Here is a 21533-nt window from a genome sequence, read left to right as displayed (position 1 = left end):
TTTAATAGGGTTATTTGGTTGTCTGGAGTCTAATTTCTTGAGTTCTTTGTATATATTGGATATTAGCCCTCTATCGGATGTAGGATTGGTTAAGATCTTTTCCCAATCTGTTGGGTGCCGTTTTGTCTTATTGACAGTGTCTTTTGCCTTACAGAAGCTTCTTAATTTTATGAGGTCCCATTTGTCAATTCTTGATCTTAGAGGATAAGCCATTGGTGTTCTGTTCAGGAACTTTTCCCCTGTGCCTAAGTATTCGAAGGTCTTCCCCACCTTCTCTTCTATTAGTTTCAGTATATCTGGTTTTAGGTGAAGGTCCTTTATCCACTTGGACTTGAGCTTTGTACAAGGGGATAAGAATGGATTGATTTGCATTCTTCTACATGCTGACTTCCAGTTGATTCAGTACCATTTGTTGAAAATGCTGTCCTTTTTCCACTGGATGGTTTTAGCTCCTTTGTCAAAGATCAAGTGACCATAGGTATATGGGTTCATTTCTGGATCTTCAATTCTATTCCATTGATCTTCCTGCCTGTCTCTGTACCAATACCATGCAGTTTTTATCACTACTGCTCTGTAGTACAGTTTGAGGTCAGGGATAGTGATTCCCCCAGAAGTTCTTTGATTGTTGAGAATGGTTCTCGCTATCCTGGGTTTTTTGTTATTCCAAATGAATTTGCAAATTGTTCTTTCTATCTCTATGAAGAATTGATTTGGAATTTTGATGGGGATTGCATTAAACCTGTAGATTGCTTTTGGCAAGATGGCCATTTTTACTAAGTTAATCCTGCCAATCCAGGAGCATGGGAGATCTTTCCATCTTCTGAGATCTTCTTCAGTTTCTTTCTTCAGAGACTTGAAGTTCTTGTCATACAGATCTTTCACTTGATTGGTTAGATTCACTCCAAGATATTTTATTTTATTTGTGGCTATTGTGAAGGGTGTCATTTCCCTAATTTCTTTCTCAGCCTGTTTATCCTTTGAATAGAGGAAGGCTACTGATTTATTTGAGTTGATTTTATATCCAGCCACTTTGCTGAAGTTGTTTATCAGGTTTAAGAATTCTCTGGTGGAAATTTTAGGGTCACTTAAGTATACTATCATATCATCTGCAAATAGTGAAATTTTGACTTCTTCCTTTCCTATATGTATCCCTTTACAAAGCTCAAGTCCAAGTGGATCAAGGACCTCCACATAAAACCAGATACACTGAAACTAATAGAAGAGAAAATGGGGGAAAGTCTCAAACACATGGGCACAGGGGGAAAGTTTCTGAACAGAACACCAATGGCTTGTGTGCTGGAGGTGGATTTCTAAAAAGTTACTTAAAACTTAATGGTGGAGAGAAAGGTCTTTCAAAATCTTACTTATAAAATCTGAATTGGGGCTGGCAGGTGAAGGTGATTGCTGCCAACATTGATAGTCAGAGTCCTATGTCTGGGGAACCACACAGTGGAGAGAACCGACCCCAACAAGTTGTCCTCTAATTTCCATGTGTGTGTAAATACATACACTTGCACTCACACACACATACACATACAGACACATGCATGCATACACACACACATGCACACAAAATAATGATAAATTTAATAATTTTAATGAAAATTTTTACCTAAATTTAAGGAAAGGTAATATCTGACCAATATTATGTATTACCTAAAATAAACCTGAAAGCAAAAAGCAAAGTGCAGACAACGATAAGAAGAGCCAAGGTTGTCCCCATGTCCTGAAGGTGCCCGCACTCAGCTCAGGATGTCACGACACTCAGCTGGCAAATGTCCCTTCTAAGCTTTTGTAAGCTTGTCCTGCCCCCATGCTGCATTACCCCTTCCCCTGATACAAATATCTTTTCCCTATATTAAGATTTGGGAGAGGGGGCTGGAGAGATGGCTCAGTAGTTAAGAGCAATGGCTGCTCTTCCAGAAGCCCTGAGTTCAATTCCCAGCAACCACATGGTGGCTCACAACCATCTGTAATGGGATCTGATGCTCTCTTCTGGTGTGTCTGAAGACAGTGACAGGGTACTCATATAAATAAATAAACCTATTTAAGAAAAAAAAAAGACTTGGAGGAGGGGCTGACTGTAATGGCACAAACTTGACATCCCAGCAGTTGGGAGGCTGAGACAGGAAGATTTTACGTTCATGACCATCCTGGGCTACATAGTAAGACTATCTAAAAACAGACTTGAGGTATTTAGTATTGAGTGTCACCATCAGGTAAATATGTAAGCCTCAGTCACCCCAGCTGTCTCCTGTGGCTGCCCTAGAGCCATGAGTGTGGTGCCTGTCAGGTGAACCAGCATTCATGAAGTCCCAAAGACAAGGGCCAACTAAACTCCCTTGTCAACTAAATGCTTTCTCTTTTTCTAATGAAAGTTGAATGAAATAAAGTTGACCTTGCAAAGGCCCCCAAGTCCTGGGCTGTTTTGAGCTCCTCTGTGTGTAATACCTGGGCTCCTCCTTTCCTTATCACTCTGGCATGCTGGGGGTGGGGTGGGGGACCTCTTACACAACAAGCACATTCTAGAATCTAAAGTCTCCCAAGTATCAACAAGCTGATCTTTTATAAGTTATACTGTACGAACTTGCAGTTCAGAACAGATTGACAGACCGACAGATGCCCAAATGATTAGAGATGCTTGCAAGAAGAAGAAAGATGCTGTCTCTGCCCCAGACACGCCCTCCAGTACACCTCACTTGCCAAAGTCTGGCTGAAGTTACCCCAAGATGTCTTCTTTCCTTAGGGAAGAGCTTGCTCTGTGTCATTTTAAAGTCATGGGGGTTTGCTTACCTGGCAGTTCACAATGTAGGCCCTCTTTTATGACAGGCAATTATGGATTCTAATGAACACTATTTTGATAAGGATAACTAATAGGCTCTCATACTTAAATACCAATTACCGACCCATGGTTCTGCAAAGTCATCCTCTCTGAGTTCCTGAGCTTTAGCCTTTGTCTTCTACGTTAACATTTCCACATCACAAACCTCCTCACCTTTTTCGGTTCATACAAAATCACAACTCTCAAATCTAAGGCAATAAAAAGGAGTTTATTCTAAAGACAAAAATGAGTGACCATGGACCCAGAACATAGTATCCCAGTGTGCCGGCTGATTTATGTCAACTTCACACAAGCTAGCTGGAACCACTTAGGAAGAGGGACCCTCAATTGGAAAAAAAAAATGTTCCCACCAGATTGGCCTGTGGGCAAACCTGTGATGCACTGTCTTGATTGATGATTAGTGTGTGTGGAACCAGCCCATTGTAGGTGGTGCCATCCCTGGGCTGGTAGTCTTGGGTTCTGTAAGAAGGCAAGCTGAGCAAGCCAGGGGAAGCAAGCCAGTAAGTAATATCCCTTCATAGCCTCTGCATCAGCTCCTGCCTGCAGGTTCCTGTCCTGGGTGCCCTCAGTGATAGAGGGTTTCCCTGAAGGGTGAGATAGAATAAACGCATTCCTCTTCAAAGTGCTTCTGGTCACAGTATTTTTATTATAGTAATAGACACACCTTAAGACATCTGGTTACCCCCAAATACCATAGCCCATTGTGGGAAGAGTTTCATGGAGTTCTCAGAGTGACAGGAGGAAGAGAGTTGCAAAGGCAACTGTGGTTTCTAGCACAGTGGTAGACCCAACAGGTACATGTGTTACAACCGAACAAGAACCTCTCCTCTATGTGGGCCCCAGATGTTCTGATGGGCTGGCAGAAGCTAGGGGATCTATTTGCACATTCCAAAACATGTCTTACCTCATGGTCACAAGGACATTAGAGGGAACAGGTGGTCAATCAATATCTCTTGAGGGGGATAAAGACAGTTCAAGCCAGTTTGGCTCTGGCCCTGCAACCTTCCAGCTCTTCACAATCACGGTAGTTTTAACCGGTCCGTCAGCCTTACAGAATCTTTCCACAGATGAGATTTGTTCAACTCCTCCCCTTAATGGACTTTCTTTTTCCAGGTTATTATTTCCCAGAGCTGTGTGCTGACGAGAGAACGCTATGAAGAAAAGTTCTGCCAGTCCCCACCTTCACCCCCACCCGCACTCCCTGACTCTTCCTGTGAAAACTCAGGGAACCTCTCTGTGAAGAGGGCAGGGCGGTGGAAAGCCTGTAAGAACCGAAGGAGGGGAGGAGTGTGGCGAACCAATGACTTCCAAACATGGCATGGCCACCATACTCGTGAACTCACAGCGACTGTGGCTGCCTAAAAAAAATCAGCGCAAGAGAGGACCGGGCAAAATTCCAGTACGGAAGGGGCAGGGGCTCGTGGAGCCCTACCGCTAGATGAGGAGCTATTGGCAGTTGTTGGCAGCTGGAAAAGAAATAAAGGTTTTCCTCTGGGGGTGTGACCACCAGTAGGCTGCTCGTGATTCACGAGATGAGTCCACAGTCATACCTATGCAGGTAGCACGGGCTGCATTCAGTGAGATCTTAAAAATAATAATAAAATAAAAAGAATTGAAGTTAGGAGAGGGGCATGTTGAGAGGAATGTGCAAGGGATGCCGTAGCAGCTGGAAGAGGGATGAGGGTAGGTATGATAAAGATGCATTTAAATGTGTATGAAATTATTAAAGAATAAATTCAGGAAGGAAGGAGGGAGAGGGGGGAAAGGAAGGACAGAAAGAAAGAAGGAAGGAAGGAAAGAAGGAAAGAAGTTGGTTGCTTAGTTAGTTAGCTGTTAGCTTGCCAGTTAGTTAGTTAGTTAGTTAGTTGGTTAGTTAGTTAGTTTGTTCATTCATTCTAACAGAAACTCAGCCGTGGGAGTGATCAGACACTTGTCTCTAAGGAAACTAGTTCTCAAGTGTGCCCCCTGGGGCATGACTCTCCAGAATGGCCTGCTCCCATCACTGCTGAGCTAGTGCACTTAACATTCAGTGTGTGTCAGATGTCCCCAGGGGTTCAGAAGAGGGGAAACCCAGGGCCTGGTACAGGACAGAGGCCCTGTGACCTGAGATATTGTTTTAGTCCTGGCTCCATTGCACCTGAGCAAAGCAATCCCTATAGTCGTTCTTTTCCTTGTTGACAACGGTTGAGAAGGCAGCTGAAGAGCTATAGCTCGGTGAGTAGGAGCGCTTGCTACACAAGGGCCTGAGTTCAGGTCCTCAGAAGTCACTTAAAAGTCCAGATGTGGCCACTCACACCTGCAACTGCCATGTTATGGATGAAGGGCTCTCTAACAGGCCCAAGCATGTCAAAGATGGCACTAGCATGCCTACCCCTCGTCTCTTCCTCTCTCTTGCTAAACCATTAGATTGCATTCCTAAAGCTAATTACTAAGGTCTATTCCCTTATTCAGATACTTCCTTATGCCTGACTAAAACTCCAAGGTCCAGCTATCAAAACACCAAGGTCCAGCAATCAAAAGTCATTATTTGGCTACACTGGCTAACTGGTTCACCAACTTGTCCTAGAACAGACTTTCCCTTTTCTCCCTAAAAACCCACTCCTGCAGAAACACCTGCTGTTGTCTTTTCCCTATGCAGTACCACCCCATACCCCAAACCCTTACCCTGATTGTCCCCCTAAGATAATAAATCTCATTTGTGCTGAGAATTTGTCATCTGGATGTGTTCTGTGCCAACTCTGAGGCCCCTTTCAATGCTCGGCAGAGATAAGGGGATTACTGGGACTAGGTGGCCAGCAGCCTAGATCCAGGCTTCAGTGAGAGACCCTGTCTGGAAGAAATATGGTGGAGAGTGATAGAGGAAGACATAAATGCCCAACTCTGACATACACACACACACACATACGCACACGCACACACACACACAAGTGTGCATGCACCAGAGAAGGTCACTCTGCAGTAGTTCTGTAAACACTTAATTAGATCTTATGTGATGGTAGGTGTGGTTTGGTAATAAAAAGTTTGCCTATCATGTGTAAAGCCCTGGGTTCTGTTCTGTTTCCAGCATCTACACCCCTCTCTTTTACAGAGAGAGAGAGAGAGAGAGAGAGAGAGAGAGAGAGAGAGAGAGAGAGAGAGAGAGAGACTCAGATCACATATACAGATCAAATACCTGGGACACAGAAATGCTGAGACTCTGGACATTTCTGCTATTTAAGTTAATCGGACCATGCTTTATGTTATGGCAACCTTAGCAAGCACATACTTCTATCAACCCCATGATTTAACTCAGTGATGCCAATTTCAACATTAGACCTCCAGACCGTCAGAAAATATCTGTTGTCTCATGCAAGAGTGCTCAGCGTTGTTGTTGTTGATGACAGTGGTGCTGTTAAGATGTAATATTTGTTCTCAAAACATGCTGCTTACTTGAAGAGAGGAAATAGCCCAGTGTCCTAGGAGGAGCAGCCAGTGCCCTTGGCATGGACACAAGGGAAGTGGAGGTGGAACACTGTTGATATTAACTTTTTTTCTGAGCTCACATAAAAGCACAGACTTGAATTTAGAAGCAAAGGGAGGAAAGAGTGCAAAGAAAAAAAAAAACACTTTGGTGGGCATTAAGAAAAAATACACACACACACACACACACACACACCAGCCAGAGGTAAGAAGCCAGGGCATTTAAAATCCACATAACTGGTAGAGGAGATGAGCTACCTCAGCAGAAGAGCGGGCCCTCGATTTGATATTTCTGGAAAGTGGAATATTATGTAGGTGTCAACAAAGACCCAGAATGCACTGCTAGATTTTTTTTTTTTTTTTTGAAAGTCAAGCTTACAAACAACACACCCATGATGAGTTTGGTAAGCTGCTTCCCTCTGCTGTCTGGAAATTTCTGAAAAGCTTCCCAGATGCCTGCTTCATTTTGTTCTATTAGCATTTAGTTAAGAAATAAAAATGTTTTTTTTAAAGGCTTTGAAAAAAAACACTAAAAAGAATGGAGTGGGGAAAGACAGCAGGAGCCAGCACGGGCCTCCACAGAACAAAGGACGCTCTTATCAAATGAGCAACAAACAGGGAAGGGAAAACATCTGTTTCAAATTTGATGCCTTGAAATGGATGGGGGTGTGGCAGCATCTGCCCGGCTCAGTGCAAAGAGGAGATAGGACACTTCATCCCCCACACACTGTTGATCGAGGGAGCCTCAGATATCTCACTGGTCCTTCTCTCCATTAGAACGTGAAACATGACTCAGGACATAGATGGGAGCCCCCTATGCAGGACCATGTCAAGAGACAAAGTACCAGCATGACGTAGAGGATCTGGGAAGAGGGTGGCCTGTGCCTTGCAGTCTGTGCTCTTGCTATCGTTGGTGTGGGGACACCAGGGTCTCTGAGTGTTGAATGACTCTAGCTTCTCATGAGCTGCATGTGCTTCCACAGTGAGGAGCCTGTGATGACTCTGTCTGGTTTCTCCTATCTCACATAGCCAGGATACTGACAGTAGCAAAAGGCTGAGGCCCCAGGATAGGTGAGAACAAAGGGAAAAGTTAACTATAGGAGTCTGTGGGTTCCAAGGTTAAAGCCCTCTCTGAGGTTTTGTTTTTGGTGTTTGAAACAAAGTCTGACTATGTAGCCCAGGTTATCCTGAAACTCTACATCCTTGGGTCGTTTTTGGTGTTTGAAACAAGGTCTCATTAAGTAGCCTAAGCTGTCCTGAAACACTACATCCTCCTGTCTCAGACTTCTAAGTTCTGGATTTACACTTATCCACTTCCGTGCCTGACTTTGAAGTTATTTTTTTTTTTAATAGTTTCATAGGAGCTAGAACAGGAGCATGCATTTGCCCTAAGTCCTAAATATCAGACAGCTGGAGGCAGAACCCTACAGAAGTACTAAGCAAACGCACTGCACAGCACTTACCCGGTGTGTGGTGTCACCGGTCTGACACAGCCAGGTGTGTGCTGTATCTCACTTAACACACACAGTACACTGCCCACTCACTCTTCTGGTATGGAGGACATTGACATGCCCAGATCACAAGCTTCTAAGTGGTCTTTGATCCTGGATTTAAAAGTTCATCAATTGCTTCATTAAAATATACCATTGTAAGCTGGCTCTGCCCTTTCTGAGAGTTTGGGGCCAGCTGTCCTTGTGCAGTGGGCATAAACAAAATCTACCCCCTTCCTGAGCTCCTGGTGACAAACTGAGGCACTTTTCCACCAAACTTCCTGTTGGCAACTAATGAGTAGTTACTGTGTTTCCTTACAGAGGTTACTTACAGGATGGTGGGGTGCCACCGAAAAGGCTGAGTTTGGAAGTCTTCACTCAGCAGGACGATGGCATTCCCTCTTCCTAACAGTAGCATAGAAGCCGCCTCCCCTAGTCGGCCGCCACTTACAGCCTCTAGCCCCTCCCCAAGGCTCCCGTACGGCTGGGTGGCACAGTGGCTGGACACTCAGGTGTGGGTCCCATGGCCCTCTCACCTGATCCTTCTGTGACACAAGCAGTCCACAGACCCAGCAGAACTCCTGAATATTGAGGCAGTTTGACTCCAAAGATTGTCCTATACAACAGCAGCCTGGTCTGCATACAGAGTTACAGGCCAGTCGGGCACACAGTGAGACTGTGTCTAAAATATAAACAAACAAACAAACACATACATGCATGGATGCATACACACACACACACACACACACACACACCACAGAAGATAGAACAGTGACCATGACAATATAAAGCAAGAAGCAAGTTTAGATTATAATCATGTATAAACACAAAGAGTATCAGAGCCCATGTAACCACAGCACCATAGCCCCGATCCTGAATAACCTTAGTGCCACTGCCTCCAGCTGAGGCGTAAGCCTTCCCTTTGCTACCCCACCCCAACCCTGACCTTTTCAGTCTTATTGATGCTCAGTCATCCAAATGGTCCCACTTGCTGGCAGCATCCGAGCCAGAGCAAAGACCTGCTCTCAAGAACCCTAGCTCCCATTGCCCAGCAGGAGCCTGAACCCTACAATTATCCTTTGGGCACCCCCTCTTATCAACCTGCCCCGTAGTAAGTGTTGAACACTCAGCCCCACTTTGTTTAACCCAGGCATGTTCCTTGAGGTGTCTAGCCATAGGGACTTGTCAGGGTGGAGGTCTGCCCAAGTTCAGATTGAGTGTTTGGTGCCCCTGACTTGGAAGCCCGGGTTCAGTAACACTACATCAGAAACCTGAATGGTCAAGGTGCCCTGTGTCTTGCTGGGAAGGAACGGCAGCTGAGGTTAAGCCCTGGTATCTCCTGGAAGCCCTCAGCATAGGAATAGGCTAACAATAGGCTCCCTTGAATGTCTCTGGTACACATTCTGCCAGGTGTGTAAGACAGCCTGTGCCTGTAATCCCTGCACTTGGTGAGCAGAGACAGGAGGATCAGGAAGTCAAGGTCATTTGGGGCTCCATATTGAGTTTGAGGTCAGCCTAAGATATTTGGGATCTGTCTCCTAGATAGATATATATAGATAGATATATAAATAACCACACAAACAGACAAATACCTAATCGAATACTGGTCTACGCTAAACATGTTGGCAGTGTCACTGTGAGTAGTGAGTTGAAAACAGAAATGATTATATCTGCGGTGTTGCTAACTAACATTAGCCGGGTGCTCCACGGGCATGCTGTCCCTCCATGGCCTTTTTCAGTCACATGCTCACTAGGGAGGAGTGATGCTTTTCTCCATGATACAGAAGGCGTAAGTGAGGCCTGAGGCTTTTGTGTGTTCTCTGGTGATGTCTTCCTGATAGTCAGACAGCTAACACTCAAGCACTGGGATTTGAACCTGGATGGAGTGCTCAAGCCGTCTACTTCATAGCACATCCTTCAGAGTACATGTTAATTGTTTCAATAGTATTTCTTCTGTAAGGTGTTTTACAACCCAAGTTCAACGACACCATGAGTTTAGCCAGGCCTCCCCACGTAAGTTGTACTAGCGAGTGTAAATTTCCATACTAAAAGCAAAAGCCATACCACAAGTATTAAATATACATCACTCCTCCCAAAAACGTTGTGCTACTTTCTTTCTGAATGACTTTGAGGATGCTGTTATTATGGTTATGATCTCTCGACCCTCTGGTAGGATTGGCTTCAGGACAATTTCCTGACAGTGATAAGAGACTTGCTCCTTATCATGACCCTCCCCAGCCTGGACTGAGGCCCCACTCTGAATGTCCCCTGCTTCCCCAGCTCCAGCTTCCTCTCCAGAAACACAGGGCAAAAGATTCTGAGTCCCACAAAAATTTACTTTTTTTTTGGCTCTAAGTTGGGGATCCTTCCTCTGCCCCTGCCGCCTGTTTGCACACAGAAGAAGGAAAGAATCTCTCTTCTTGCCTCACGCCAGACAATGTATGGCTCTGCTCTGCTTCCACACACAGAGCAGGGCGTGGTTCTGATTAGACTCTTAAGCAGGAGTGTAGGGTGTCAGGGCTGAAGTCTGTAGTCCACAGCAGAGCCAAAGTAATAGCTGACACAGAAGAGAAAGGCAAAGGGGAAACAGAACAAATGATGTGAGGAATGGAACTGGGGGCTTATTTTATCACATGTATGTTTGCCTGCATGTATGCACAGAAGCATGTGTGTGCAGTGCCTGTGGAGGCCAGAAGAAGGGGTCAAGTCTCTGGAACTAGAGTTACGGGAAGTACTGAGCCTCTTCATGGGTGCTGGTAACCAAACCAGCAAGTGATCTTAGTTGCTGAGCTGTCTCTCCAGCCCTGGTAAATGTAACTGAAAAGGTAAAAGGTCCTTTAGGTGTGCAGGCAGCGGGTCACAGTCTCCCACCGACTCCCCATCCTCCTTTCCCACTCCACATCAAACACACTCCTAACTAGTCACCCTCCCACATGACAGAGTTCTTCCGGTGTCCCTGTGTGATGCTTATCAGCTGAAGGAAAAGAGGAGGCTCTGCACTGAGGAAGGAAAGCCAACTTTAAAGTGTGTGTGTGTGTGTGTGTGTGTGTGTGTGTGTGTGTGTGTGTGTGTGTGTGATGGGGTTGGGGAGATACATAATGACTTCAGAGTGGCTTCATCCTCTGGAAACAGCTGGAGGGCAGTCCTCAGTCCCCTTGAACAAAGCTCAGAGTATCAGGAATGTTCAGGGTAGTAGGTTCATGGCAGGCAAGAAGAACGAAGCCCTTTGTATATTCAAGTACCTATTTGAGTTAAGTGTGTGTGTGTGTGTATGTGTGTGTGTGTGTGTGTGTGTGTGTTTCCTCCTCAATGATTCTTAGTTGAGACATAGTCTCACACTTGGGAGAATGCCCTCTCCAAGCCCATATGTGAATGCATAGCCTGGTACCAACTGAAATACTGCAAGAAATATTAAGAGGTGGAAGCAACATAGAGATTCCCCAGCTCTGGGGTGAGACAGTGGAGAAAGAGTGAGAACCGGGCTCTCACTCCTTTTTCACTTCCCAGCTATGAGGCGAGAAGCTACTTGGCTCCATCACAGACTCCTGTTGTGAAATCCGGTCTCATTCACAGGCTCCCAGACAACAGGGCTGGTGGTTCATGATCTAACTCTGAGCAAAGTTGAGACACAGTCTTTACGTTGGTTTTCTGAGGTACTAGTCACTAACAGATGAAGCCTGTGATGTTGCAGGAGGTGACAGAGAGCTACATTGTCAATCAACCAGCTAGGCCGGGATTATGAAAAGACAGAGCAAGGCGTTATTAAGTAACAAAGTAGCCACAAAGGAGAGTCCAGGGATCCATCTGCTTTGAGCTATCTGTTTAATTTCCACAAACATCTGATTGGCATTTCTAGTTTCCAAAACGTTTCATGTACAGCACCATTGAACGCTCTTCACCTGCAACGGGTGTGTGTGTGCACATCCATTGTGGGGATTTCCATGCAATTAGCAAGAAGTTATTGAAACTCCAAAGGTTTAAAAACCCCGCCCCCAAATGTGACGTTACACTTTGGCAATCTTGCCCTTGAGAAGAGAAGAAGGATTTTTTTTAAGCAACAAAACTCCACAATACTGTAACATAACCTCAAGCCTCCAGGAAGGGATGGCTCTCCCTTGTCAATCCGTTCTGGATAGTGCTTGCTCCAATTCAGAGTTTGTCCAGAGTCTCTGGCCTGAAGGTGCCAGTCCCATCTAGCTAAGAAAAGTCTTGGGTTGGAGAGGGGTAGTTAGAAACAGAAAAAAATGCCAGAAAATGACATGTATTTTCCAAATTCTAAGAACATTTTATATACTGAAGATTTGGATCTGATACAGGTTCTGCTTAAGAAATTGTTTTCCTGGTTTGGCCACCTCGTTCCCACTCACGGTCGTTTGAATGGAAATAAACTCAGAAGCACAAAAGGTGACAGGACATAAGGCAATGACCCAGCTATAGAGAAGGCACGCTGTCAGTGATTACTAACCACATTCAAAACCCAAATCAAAATGTAACCAAACTCAAGTCTCATGTAGAAAGGCTAGTCTCAAACTTGCTGTGTGGTCAATGGCTGCCTCAGGTTACCAAGAACTTCACTCCAAGTGCATGTCCGTGTAGCAAGGGTGGCTTTGAGCCTCAGCACAGCAAATAATAGACCTTTTAAAATACTGCTTGTAAACAGTAAATCCTAATCTAAGTGTAGTGGCGGATGCCTATAAACCCTGAACTCAGGAGGCTGGAGCTGCAGGATGAAGAGTTTCAGGCTAGTCTGGGAGAGAGAAGGTATGAATCCTGCAGAATAGAGGACACTATTGGGCTTGAGTGGGGGTGGGGGTCCATCAATAATGTTTAAGCATGGTTATAGCTGGTGGTTTAGAAGTGGAGAAGGGTTCCAAACTTCTCCCCGGGGAGTACACGACAATGTCTAGAAGAACTTTTGGTTGTTGTAGGTTGGGGAGATGATTTGGGATTTGTGACTAGATACCAACAATCCTACTAAATAATACATGATACAGCCTGGACACAACCAGCTCAGAATGCCAACATGTCAAAATAGAGACTCCCTGACAAACACCCACTCCATTGAAACATTGAAGTTTACAAGATGTGTGTGTGTGTGTGTGTGTGTGTGTGTGTGTGTGTTCAATGGAGATAGGTATCCCTGTGTGTGTTCTTAATAACCAAATGTGAGGAAATATCCCAATTTTTAAAACTAAGACTGGAAGATGTGAAGGGAAGGGAAGCAATCCTTTCCTATAATTGGTGCTGAAGCACTAAAAGGAAGTGTTGTGTTCCATAAAGAAACAAACACAGGAAGGCATGAAAAATCCTAGAAGGATTGAGAACAAGTCAGCACACAGGACACCTAATACTGACCTGTCCCATAGAGGGTGTGATGCATGCTATAAAAAAATAGTCTTTGTGGTTGAGGATTCTAGCTCATCAGCAGAACATATGCCTCACAGCCTGGAAGGCCCTGGGCTTGAGCACCACCCCTTCTGGGGGAAATGAGGAAAGCAAGCAGGAAGGAGGAAGAGGGGCAACTCTAAGTGAACCTAAGCATGTAGGCGGTGAACTGAGGGTCACTGTTTACCCAGGCTCAAAGAAACTATGTCTTCTTGTTCACCAGGTGCACGGCTGATTCAGGGATGGGAGAACATCATGCTCTTCCTTCAGAGAATTAAAAAACAAACAAACAAACAGACAATCAATGGTCCAAGAAACTCCAACAAAATATCAGACAGCCTGGGCTGGGGGTGTTAAAAACAACCATGTAGCAAAAGCATCTCACCCTTTCAGCTTGTCTGTACATTAATAAATGCACTCTGGCTGTCTTCAAAAAGCCATATTTCGTACTGGCTCCTGTCTATAATTTGCTATGCAAGTGTCAATCAAGATAATTTTTCTGAGGTTAAATTTAATTATGTTGGAACTAAGTGTATTTTCTTTCCAGAAAAAAAAAGTACTTCAGAAATTATAAAGAATGTTCTTTACATGCAAACTAAAATACACTCCTTTAGCTAGTAGGAGGAAACTATAAAATTATATTTTTTTTCCTTTAAGAATAAGGCACAGTGATATGAATTGAGATTTGGACATAAGAGACAAATTTCTACTTTGGCTTCAACTAAGGCATGAAACAGGGTTGGTGGCAGAATCTGTAGATGTCAGCATGCTGGGCTTCCTGGGGAATCCTCTAGTCTCTGTGAGTCTACTTCACAGGGTTGATGCCCAAAGCAGAAACTGTCTTTGTTCCTCCCCTAACTTATAAAGTGCACACATAATCCAACACAATAGACTTCTGGGAATTACAAAGGCTTAGATAGTTTTCTATTTACTTATGGATGGTTACTTTAGATCTGATCAACTTCTAAGGAACAAAGATTTTCCTATATTCTCAATCACAGCTGCCCATCAGCCTCCAAATTTAAGACTAATATTAACAAAACAAAACACCCTGAGTCTCACCATTTTGCCTGGGCTAGTTTTGAACTCCTAGGCTCAAGTGACTCTTCTCTCTCGGCTATAGGAATGTGCCACCATGTTCAATAAAGGCATTTTCTTTAAAATGATGCTTGCATTGACAAATGTGGCTGCCTTTTCTGGGCCCATCCACCACTTCTGATGAATCCTGTATAGTTTCTCCGTAGGATCAAAGCCTAGGACAAGACCACTTTCAGTGAGCCTGGAAACTTGTCTAAGAAGATGCTGGCTCTGTCAGTCAGGCACCCCCATGTCATACCTCTGAGGCTTTTATTTAAATATGGATGCCCAAACACAGTATAAAGACACATAACAGACATGTCTGTACTTTCTTCTATCAATACAGTTCAGTTATGTGTCTGAATCAGATCATAATATATTTGAACTTCATAACAAGGGTCCCAGACATAAACCTCTAAGAGCCTCCAAACACATTAAAGTCAGCAACCAAATTACTTTTCATTTCTTACTGGGAGATCAACTTTTCCACCCAGTTACTAGTTGGCAAGTGCAATAAATACTTTAAGATACACCTAATTAAAGCAAAGGCAAGCTGGCTTATTTGTTTAGCAAGAATGAGTAGTCTCCTGTCCCCAGAAGATTCATCTCCCCCTGGTCAATACTACACAGATCAATGTGATCATCAAAGAAGGCTGAAAGGAATTCTGGACAAGAAAATTATTATCAGAACTAGATTCGGCAACAATCCCACCTGGAAACTTTCAGAGATGATAAATAAGTAAATAAAAAAAAAGGAGAAGCAACAAACCATAGCTGCAGTTTAGTTCCAGAAAGAAGTAAACATTAGCCACCTCACAAAACAACGAGACAGTCCAGAACCCACCTTTCCCTCCACCCAGCAAAGCCTACCCTGTCTAATGTTTTGAGAGCACTTCCTGCCTCGAGAGGCAATCTTTCTTTCCATCTTAATAGCTCTGCATTTGGCATTTATTTATTAGGTGACCGTTTCTCACGGTTCAAGGATGGACTTAAGAATATGTACATCTACAGTGTCATAAATAGCTGGCGTTCATCTTTTATGATCTTTGAGGGGAAGAGAGGAAAATAGTTAAGGTGCTTAACTTCTTTTCTACCCACTTAAGCTTTGAGCTCACTTGAGAGTCAGCTAGACGTTCTGACGGATTTAAAAACAAAGGCTACAGGGTTCATCTCAGTAACAGAGCAGTTCCTTAGCATGCATGAGCCCTTTCTGCAATTCCCCAGCACCACAAGACAGACAAGACCGACTTTGAGTCCCATGCCATAGTTACTGAGTCCTTCAACACTCCTGATATACACACTAGGGCAGTCTGCTTTAGGAAATTCACGTCCATACTGAAACTGTCCCAGAGAAACATGAGATGCCCAGGGTACTGGAAAGGGGTCATCCACCACATGGAAATCAGCAAGCTTGTTCCACTAACATCTCAAACGGCTGACCCCTACTGACGGGATACACACCCACAAAGCTCTTCCCACAAGCAGAGCTGGCGACACCCAAGTGTCTGTTCAGACAGTTTGATTTCTGTGGGAACCCACTAAAAATGAGTACTGTTCTCATGATGCTGTCTCTCTTGAGTCTTGCTGAGAGTCTGTCCCTGTTCCCTTGGACTGCCATCCAAAGCCACATCAATGGCCACTTCTGGAGCTTCTATGCTTCGGTAAGACTCTAGAGGGGGCCCACCATTGTGCTCTGCACAACCATTGACAAGAGCCAGAGGCAGTGTCCCTGGGGGACAGCACAGCTTCTTAGCGCAACTCTGGGAGATGCAGGGGGCACTGCAGGTCAGCAAGAAGTCCTTCTGCTCCAGGGCTTCCTTCAAGTCCAACATTTCGAACTGGATGGTCACGTTGTGGATTCCAGCACGATGGAAGATTTCTCGGATTTTTCTGCTGGCATCCTGGTATTCCGAGCCTTTCTGGTGCTTGATATGCAAGGTGGCAATGATCTTCCCACTTATCAGTTCCCAGATGTGCACTTCATGCACACTGCTAATCCCAGGCACGGTGGACAGTTGGCTCACTACAACAGACAGGAGCAGACAACAGTCAATAGTAAGTACTGGAATAGAAACTGGGAACCAAGAGTCGGGAACTGTGTGCCTAGTCATGTCCTCCAAGGCTGTGTGTTTACCAAGGTCAACGGAAAGAAGAGCTGTCCCTCAAGACTCCATGTTCCCATAACCAGCCTTCCCTCTGATTTCCTATCCCACACAGTGTTTGCCTATAACAAGTAACTCAAGAGCCTGAAACAAAAAGATTGCAAGTTCAAGACTAGTCCAAGAAACTTCTATAAAGCCTAGGCTACACATGGACTAGCCTACTCTACAAAGACAGTTCCATGCCAGTCAGGACAACATAGGGAGATCCAATCTCAGACAGAAAGACAGACAGACAGACAGATAGACACACACACACACACACACACGCGCGCTGGATAGATAGATAGATAGATAGATAGATAGATAGATAGATAGATAGATAGATAGATGACAGTGGGAAGATAGGTGGATGATTTATAAATCAATAAAGATATGGATGAAGACCATGGGCTAGTTTAGCAACATGGATCAAAAGCACTTACCAGAAATGCTACTTCTAGGGATATATTCAAAGTCTCTAAGATATTTAGCCTCTGAGGCACACAACTGAGGTGAGAATCTAGCCTCTCTATGAGCAAAGCAAACTAGAAGGTGTCTCTCCAGACAGGGCAGGAGCCATTTAACACTGCCTTTCTACAGTGTAATGTGCCACCTAGTAACTTTCCGGCTCATGAATTTTAACTAACTAGAAGGCATTATCTAGACCACAAGTGAATGACGTATCTCTGGGGGGTGGGGGGAGTTTAAAATTCAAGGTCTTGCAGAGCAGCCTTAATAAAGTTAAAATACATCTTCGTTGTGTCAGACAGCCCAAAAGTGGGTTTTGTCCAACCTTTACATTCTCAAAACTATGCAAATGAGTTAGAGAATTGAACTATAAAGAACCTTTGATTCTTGGAGCTGTGAATTATCATGCCAGGCTGAAAGCCTCACGAAGCATGCCTGCATCATGTGGTACTCTAGGGTGCTTCTGAGTACCCCCCCCCCACTCAAATGGTGCTCTGTGATCATAACCTCTGAACGACATGCAAGCATTAGGGGTCCCCATCCATACATGGGTCACTTACTCAGTTCTTCCATGTTGACTCCCTTGGGGACCATCTGCAGCAGGATGACAGCAGTCTCCTTGATCAGTGGGAAAGCTGACGATAAGATAATGATGACCATGACAACAGTCAAACTGGGGTCAATGTAGCATTGCCAGTTACAGGGGTCTTCACGTCTCAGGGGACGGACATAGAATATGATGGCTGTGACAACCACAATCACGGACCCCAAGGCATCTCCCATCACGTGCAAAAGAACACCTGCCAAGAAGGAAGACAGACCAGTAAACATTAGTACTGAGTGTCAGAACCGCACAAGGATCAGTGATCCTGACTTCCAAGCTCATAAACGTTCTCTGCTGCTTTCTGTTAGAACACTGAGTAGGTCAGAATTTTTAAACACAAGCCCAGTGTATGTGATATATACCTATAATCTCAGCATTTGAGAGACTGAGATGGGAGGACAGCCTAAGCTATATGGTGAGACCATCTTAAAACAAAATAACAATACCAACTGCTCAGAAAACAAAATCTCAGGTTGGAGGAATGTGAAAGCTCAAGCAAATGGGGTCGCCTAACTCAGAACCCACATGATGCAGTAAAGTAACTGATTCCTGCAAGGTGGTCTAGTACTCTGACTTCCACATGCATGCCCATGCATTCACACACACACACACATGCACGCACACACACGTGCATGTACACGTGAACACACACACTAAACCAAAATGTAATGAAAATTAATTTTAAAGGTAAATGATATAATCGTATTTTAATTTAATTTTTTTTTAATTGAAAAGAAAAAAAGGAAAAGTTAAACAAAACCTTAGGTCAGCAACCCTGGACCCAGAGAGCCCAGGAAGAGAAATGGTCTAGACAAACCGGCGCTGGTGTCACCTGCTATGTCACCATCTGGTACTGATACTTCACTATCACCATCAAAGGACATCATGGGGAAACAGAGTTGAGCAAATGATGTGTTATTCTTTCAGACTAGCATCTGTATATTACAGTACCCTCAACTATTGCTTCATTTTGTATATGTAGTCTAGACTGGCCTCAAACTCCAAATCTTGCAGCTTCAGCAGCCCAGTGCTGGGGGTGCAGACAGTGCACCGCTGCATCTGGCTTCAAAGTTTGTGTCTTTATTATACTCCATGAGTGAAGTGTGGGGTGGGGCTCCCCTTCTGAGTCCCTGATCGGCTCAACATGATGATGATGCCCTCCTCATCTTTTATTGCTGTTTTTAAGGTTGCAGTACTAGGGGATGGAGCCCAGCATCTCACACATGCCAGGCAAGCATTCTGCTACTGCCACAAAATCAGACAGGACTATGACCCATCCAGTGTGGTCCCTCCTGTTCTCTGCTCCCCCTTGCCCCCTTCCATATCTATTTCTTAATGGCCTGCCATGATGTCCAAGACACTTAGTGTAGGAAGGTCTGAAAAGCGGGGATGCTAGTGCAGTCTCCTCTGTGGAAAAAAAGCCATTTGTCACAATCCCATAAAATTAAAAATCTACATGGAAGGATTAATGCTATAGGTCCTAAAGGTCTTAGTCAATTAATTGCAGAAAATATGCAAAGATATGGATGCTGGGCTGTAGGCATACATTAAATTAAAATTTAGTGAATTGAGTGAAATCTGGTCAGAAGGATTAGAAAATGTAGACACAAAGTATTTGCATTCCAGAAAGAAATACCAGAATCTTGCTCCTCAGAACCAGCAGCAACAGAAGCAACAACAGCAGCAGCAGCAACAGTAACAGCAGCAGCAGCAGCAGAAACAACAGTAACAGCAGCATCAGTAACAACAACAGCAACAGAAGCAACAGCAGCATCAGCACTTGTTAGAAACAGTGTCATGCTCATGTGTGTCCTGTCTTGATCTGACATAGCATACTTCAGAAAATCACACCAGTCAAGAGCCTCCAATCATCAGGTTCGCGTTAAGGACACCTGTCAGCAGCCTATGGTGATGGTTCAGAAGCAAGGGCCCATGCTGCCTAGCCTGATGACTGGAGATTGATCCCCAAGGTCCTCCAGGGTAGAAAGAAGTAGAGACCTGACTCCTGAAAGCTGTCTTCTGATTTTTACATACGCACATGTGCACATGCAATAAATAAATACATTTTAAAAAAAAGAGTTCCCGTGACTGGCCATGGTGGTACCAACCTACAATCTAACTTCTCAGAATGCTGAGGCAGGCGGATGGAAAATTCAGGGTTAGGCTGGGCTATATGGAGATTTCCAGGCCAGCCTGGGATACAAAGAAACTTCTAGGCCTCCTTTGGCCATATACTGTCTCAGAAAAACAAAACAACCAAAAAAACCCACAAATACAAACAAACAAAAATTTAACTATGAAACTGCCCAAACCATAAAGTCAGAGTATCCAAAAAGCTACCCAGGGTGGCATTCCAGCAAGACAGTGTTGGCGGCAGAAGGTATAGTCAGCCCAAACACCGGTATATTTGCACAGGGTGTTTGACCCCAAATGCGTGTACAATGGAGCATGCTTTTAATTCCAGCAATTTGGAGACAGAGGCAGACATATCTCTGTGTGTTACAGGCCATCCAGGGTTACATAATAAGACCTTGTCTAGAACAAAATACAATAATGGAATGTTGGACTTCTGTTACATATCCTTAGAAACTCGGAGAGCAAAAGCCATCAACAGTGCCACAGGATGGGGATGGGGACTCTGGTCAGGAAACGGGAATTTCCAGAGCTAGTGGTGGCATTAAATTATACTCCAGTACATCCACCCCATCCCCACCTCCAGCAGCCAGTCCTCATGTCCAAATAGAAAAACTTAGGATGTCATTTGCATTCTTGATGTCCCTGTCTCAGGACTTGCAGCCTCACATGAGTCTAACAGGGGGTCACATGCTGCACTTCCTAGAGGCAGGCAATGGAGGCTCAAAAACACACAGCTAGAAGGAAATAATCCCAGCACTTGGGAGTATAAGGGCCTTGGATAGCTACAGGCTAACCTGGGCTACATAGTGAGAGCCTCTTGGGAACAGCAACATAGTGTTGGAGGAGGACGGATGGCAGGTCTGAATAGAGGGACACTAAAATATAGCACAGGTTTGCCCACAGGCGGGGGGCGGGGGGAGTGCATTTTTCTCGCTTCCCAAATAACTAGCTTGTGTCAAATTGACATAAAACTAGCCAGCACACCACACTAGTCAAAGCTGGGACTGGAGTTGAGATCCACAGAACCCATGCTGTAGCAAACCTATAGCCCCAGCCTGGAAAGGTACAGACAGGGAATCCCCAGAGCAAGCTGGCTAGCAAGATGACTTGTATCAGTGACCTCTGGCTTTGACTGAGAGGCCCTGCCTCAATGGCCAAGATGGAAGAGCAATCTAGCATGATTGTAAACATCTATCTCTGGCCTTCACGGGCAGATGCTCTACTACACATGTGCACCCACACAGTTGCACACATGTGCACATACATGCACAGCATGCACATACATATACATACATACATACATACATACATACATACATACATGACTTTTTCTCAGGAAACCCCTTCAGTGATACTTCCTTTGCAGATATGCAGAGTGGAACAACTCTGGTCCTGTTTTCAGACTCAGTTGCTTACAGGCATTTAAGATGCAACCATTCAATGGGATGTGACCACTAGAGAAGGAAGTCGTCCATTTCTGGAGGCCAGAAAGGCATGTGTGACTGTGGGAAGAGCCATGTGTGTGAAAAGAGAGCTGAGATACAGCCCAATTCTAATGCTAGCCAGGGCGATTTTGGGAAAGTCGCCACACTCTCTGGATTAGGTTCCCTCATCTGTAGAAAAAAGGATTGTTCATTTTCCCCAAGGTCTTTCTTGATCTTGTTCTCTGGTCTTTCTCCTGAGTCATGGTTCCAGGCCCTAAGATTGGGATAGACCCATGCTTAGCCTGAGATGGAGAAAGACTCAGACTGGACACAAGCATCTTCAAGAGAGACAGCGGGGCAGATGAATAATAGATAGAAAGTAATAAATGGTAAGTAAGTTGGTTGGTTAGTAATTAATAGATAGATGGTTGGTTGAGGAAGAGAGGGAGAGAAACAGAGAGGAGGAAGAGGAGGAGGAGGAGGGAAAGGAAGAAGAGGAGAAGGTGG

General features: G+C 44.6%; 1 protein-coding gene across 4 annotated transcripts in view; it reads right to left on the bottom strand.

The window, feature by feature from the left end:
* Nucleotides 1-11594: 11594 nt before the first annotated feature.
* The window catches only part of Slc30a10 (solute carrier family 30 member 10), a 33991-nt gene continuing 24052 nt past the window's right edge, over nt 11595-21533 (bottom strand). For 3 of the 4 annotated variants that reach the window (XM_076941579.1, XM_034512765.2, XM_076941581.1), the window contains exons 3-4: nt 17423-17662; nt 15656-16276 (exon numbers count right to left, since the gene is read on the bottom strand). In XM_076941579.1, the coding sequence (XP_076797694.1) occupies nt 15792-16276; nt 17423-17662 (725 nt within the window). In that variant the 3' untranslated portion in view covers nt 15656-15791. Of the gene's footprint in view, nt 16277-17422; nt 17663-21533 lie in introns of all 4 variants that reach the window. The other variant, XM_076941580.1, reaches the window with a different exon arrangement.

Source organism: Arvicanthis niloticus, chromosome 10 (assembly GCF_011762505.2).
Source record: "Arvicanthis niloticus isolate mArvNil1 chromosome 10, mArvNil1.pat.X, whole genome shotgun sequence".
In the NCBI taxonomy this organism is placed as follows: Eukaryota; Metazoa; Chordata; class Mammalia; order Rodentia; family Muridae; genus Arvicanthis; species Arvicanthis niloticus.
This window is presented reverse-complemented; position numbering and strand designations above follow the sequence as displayed.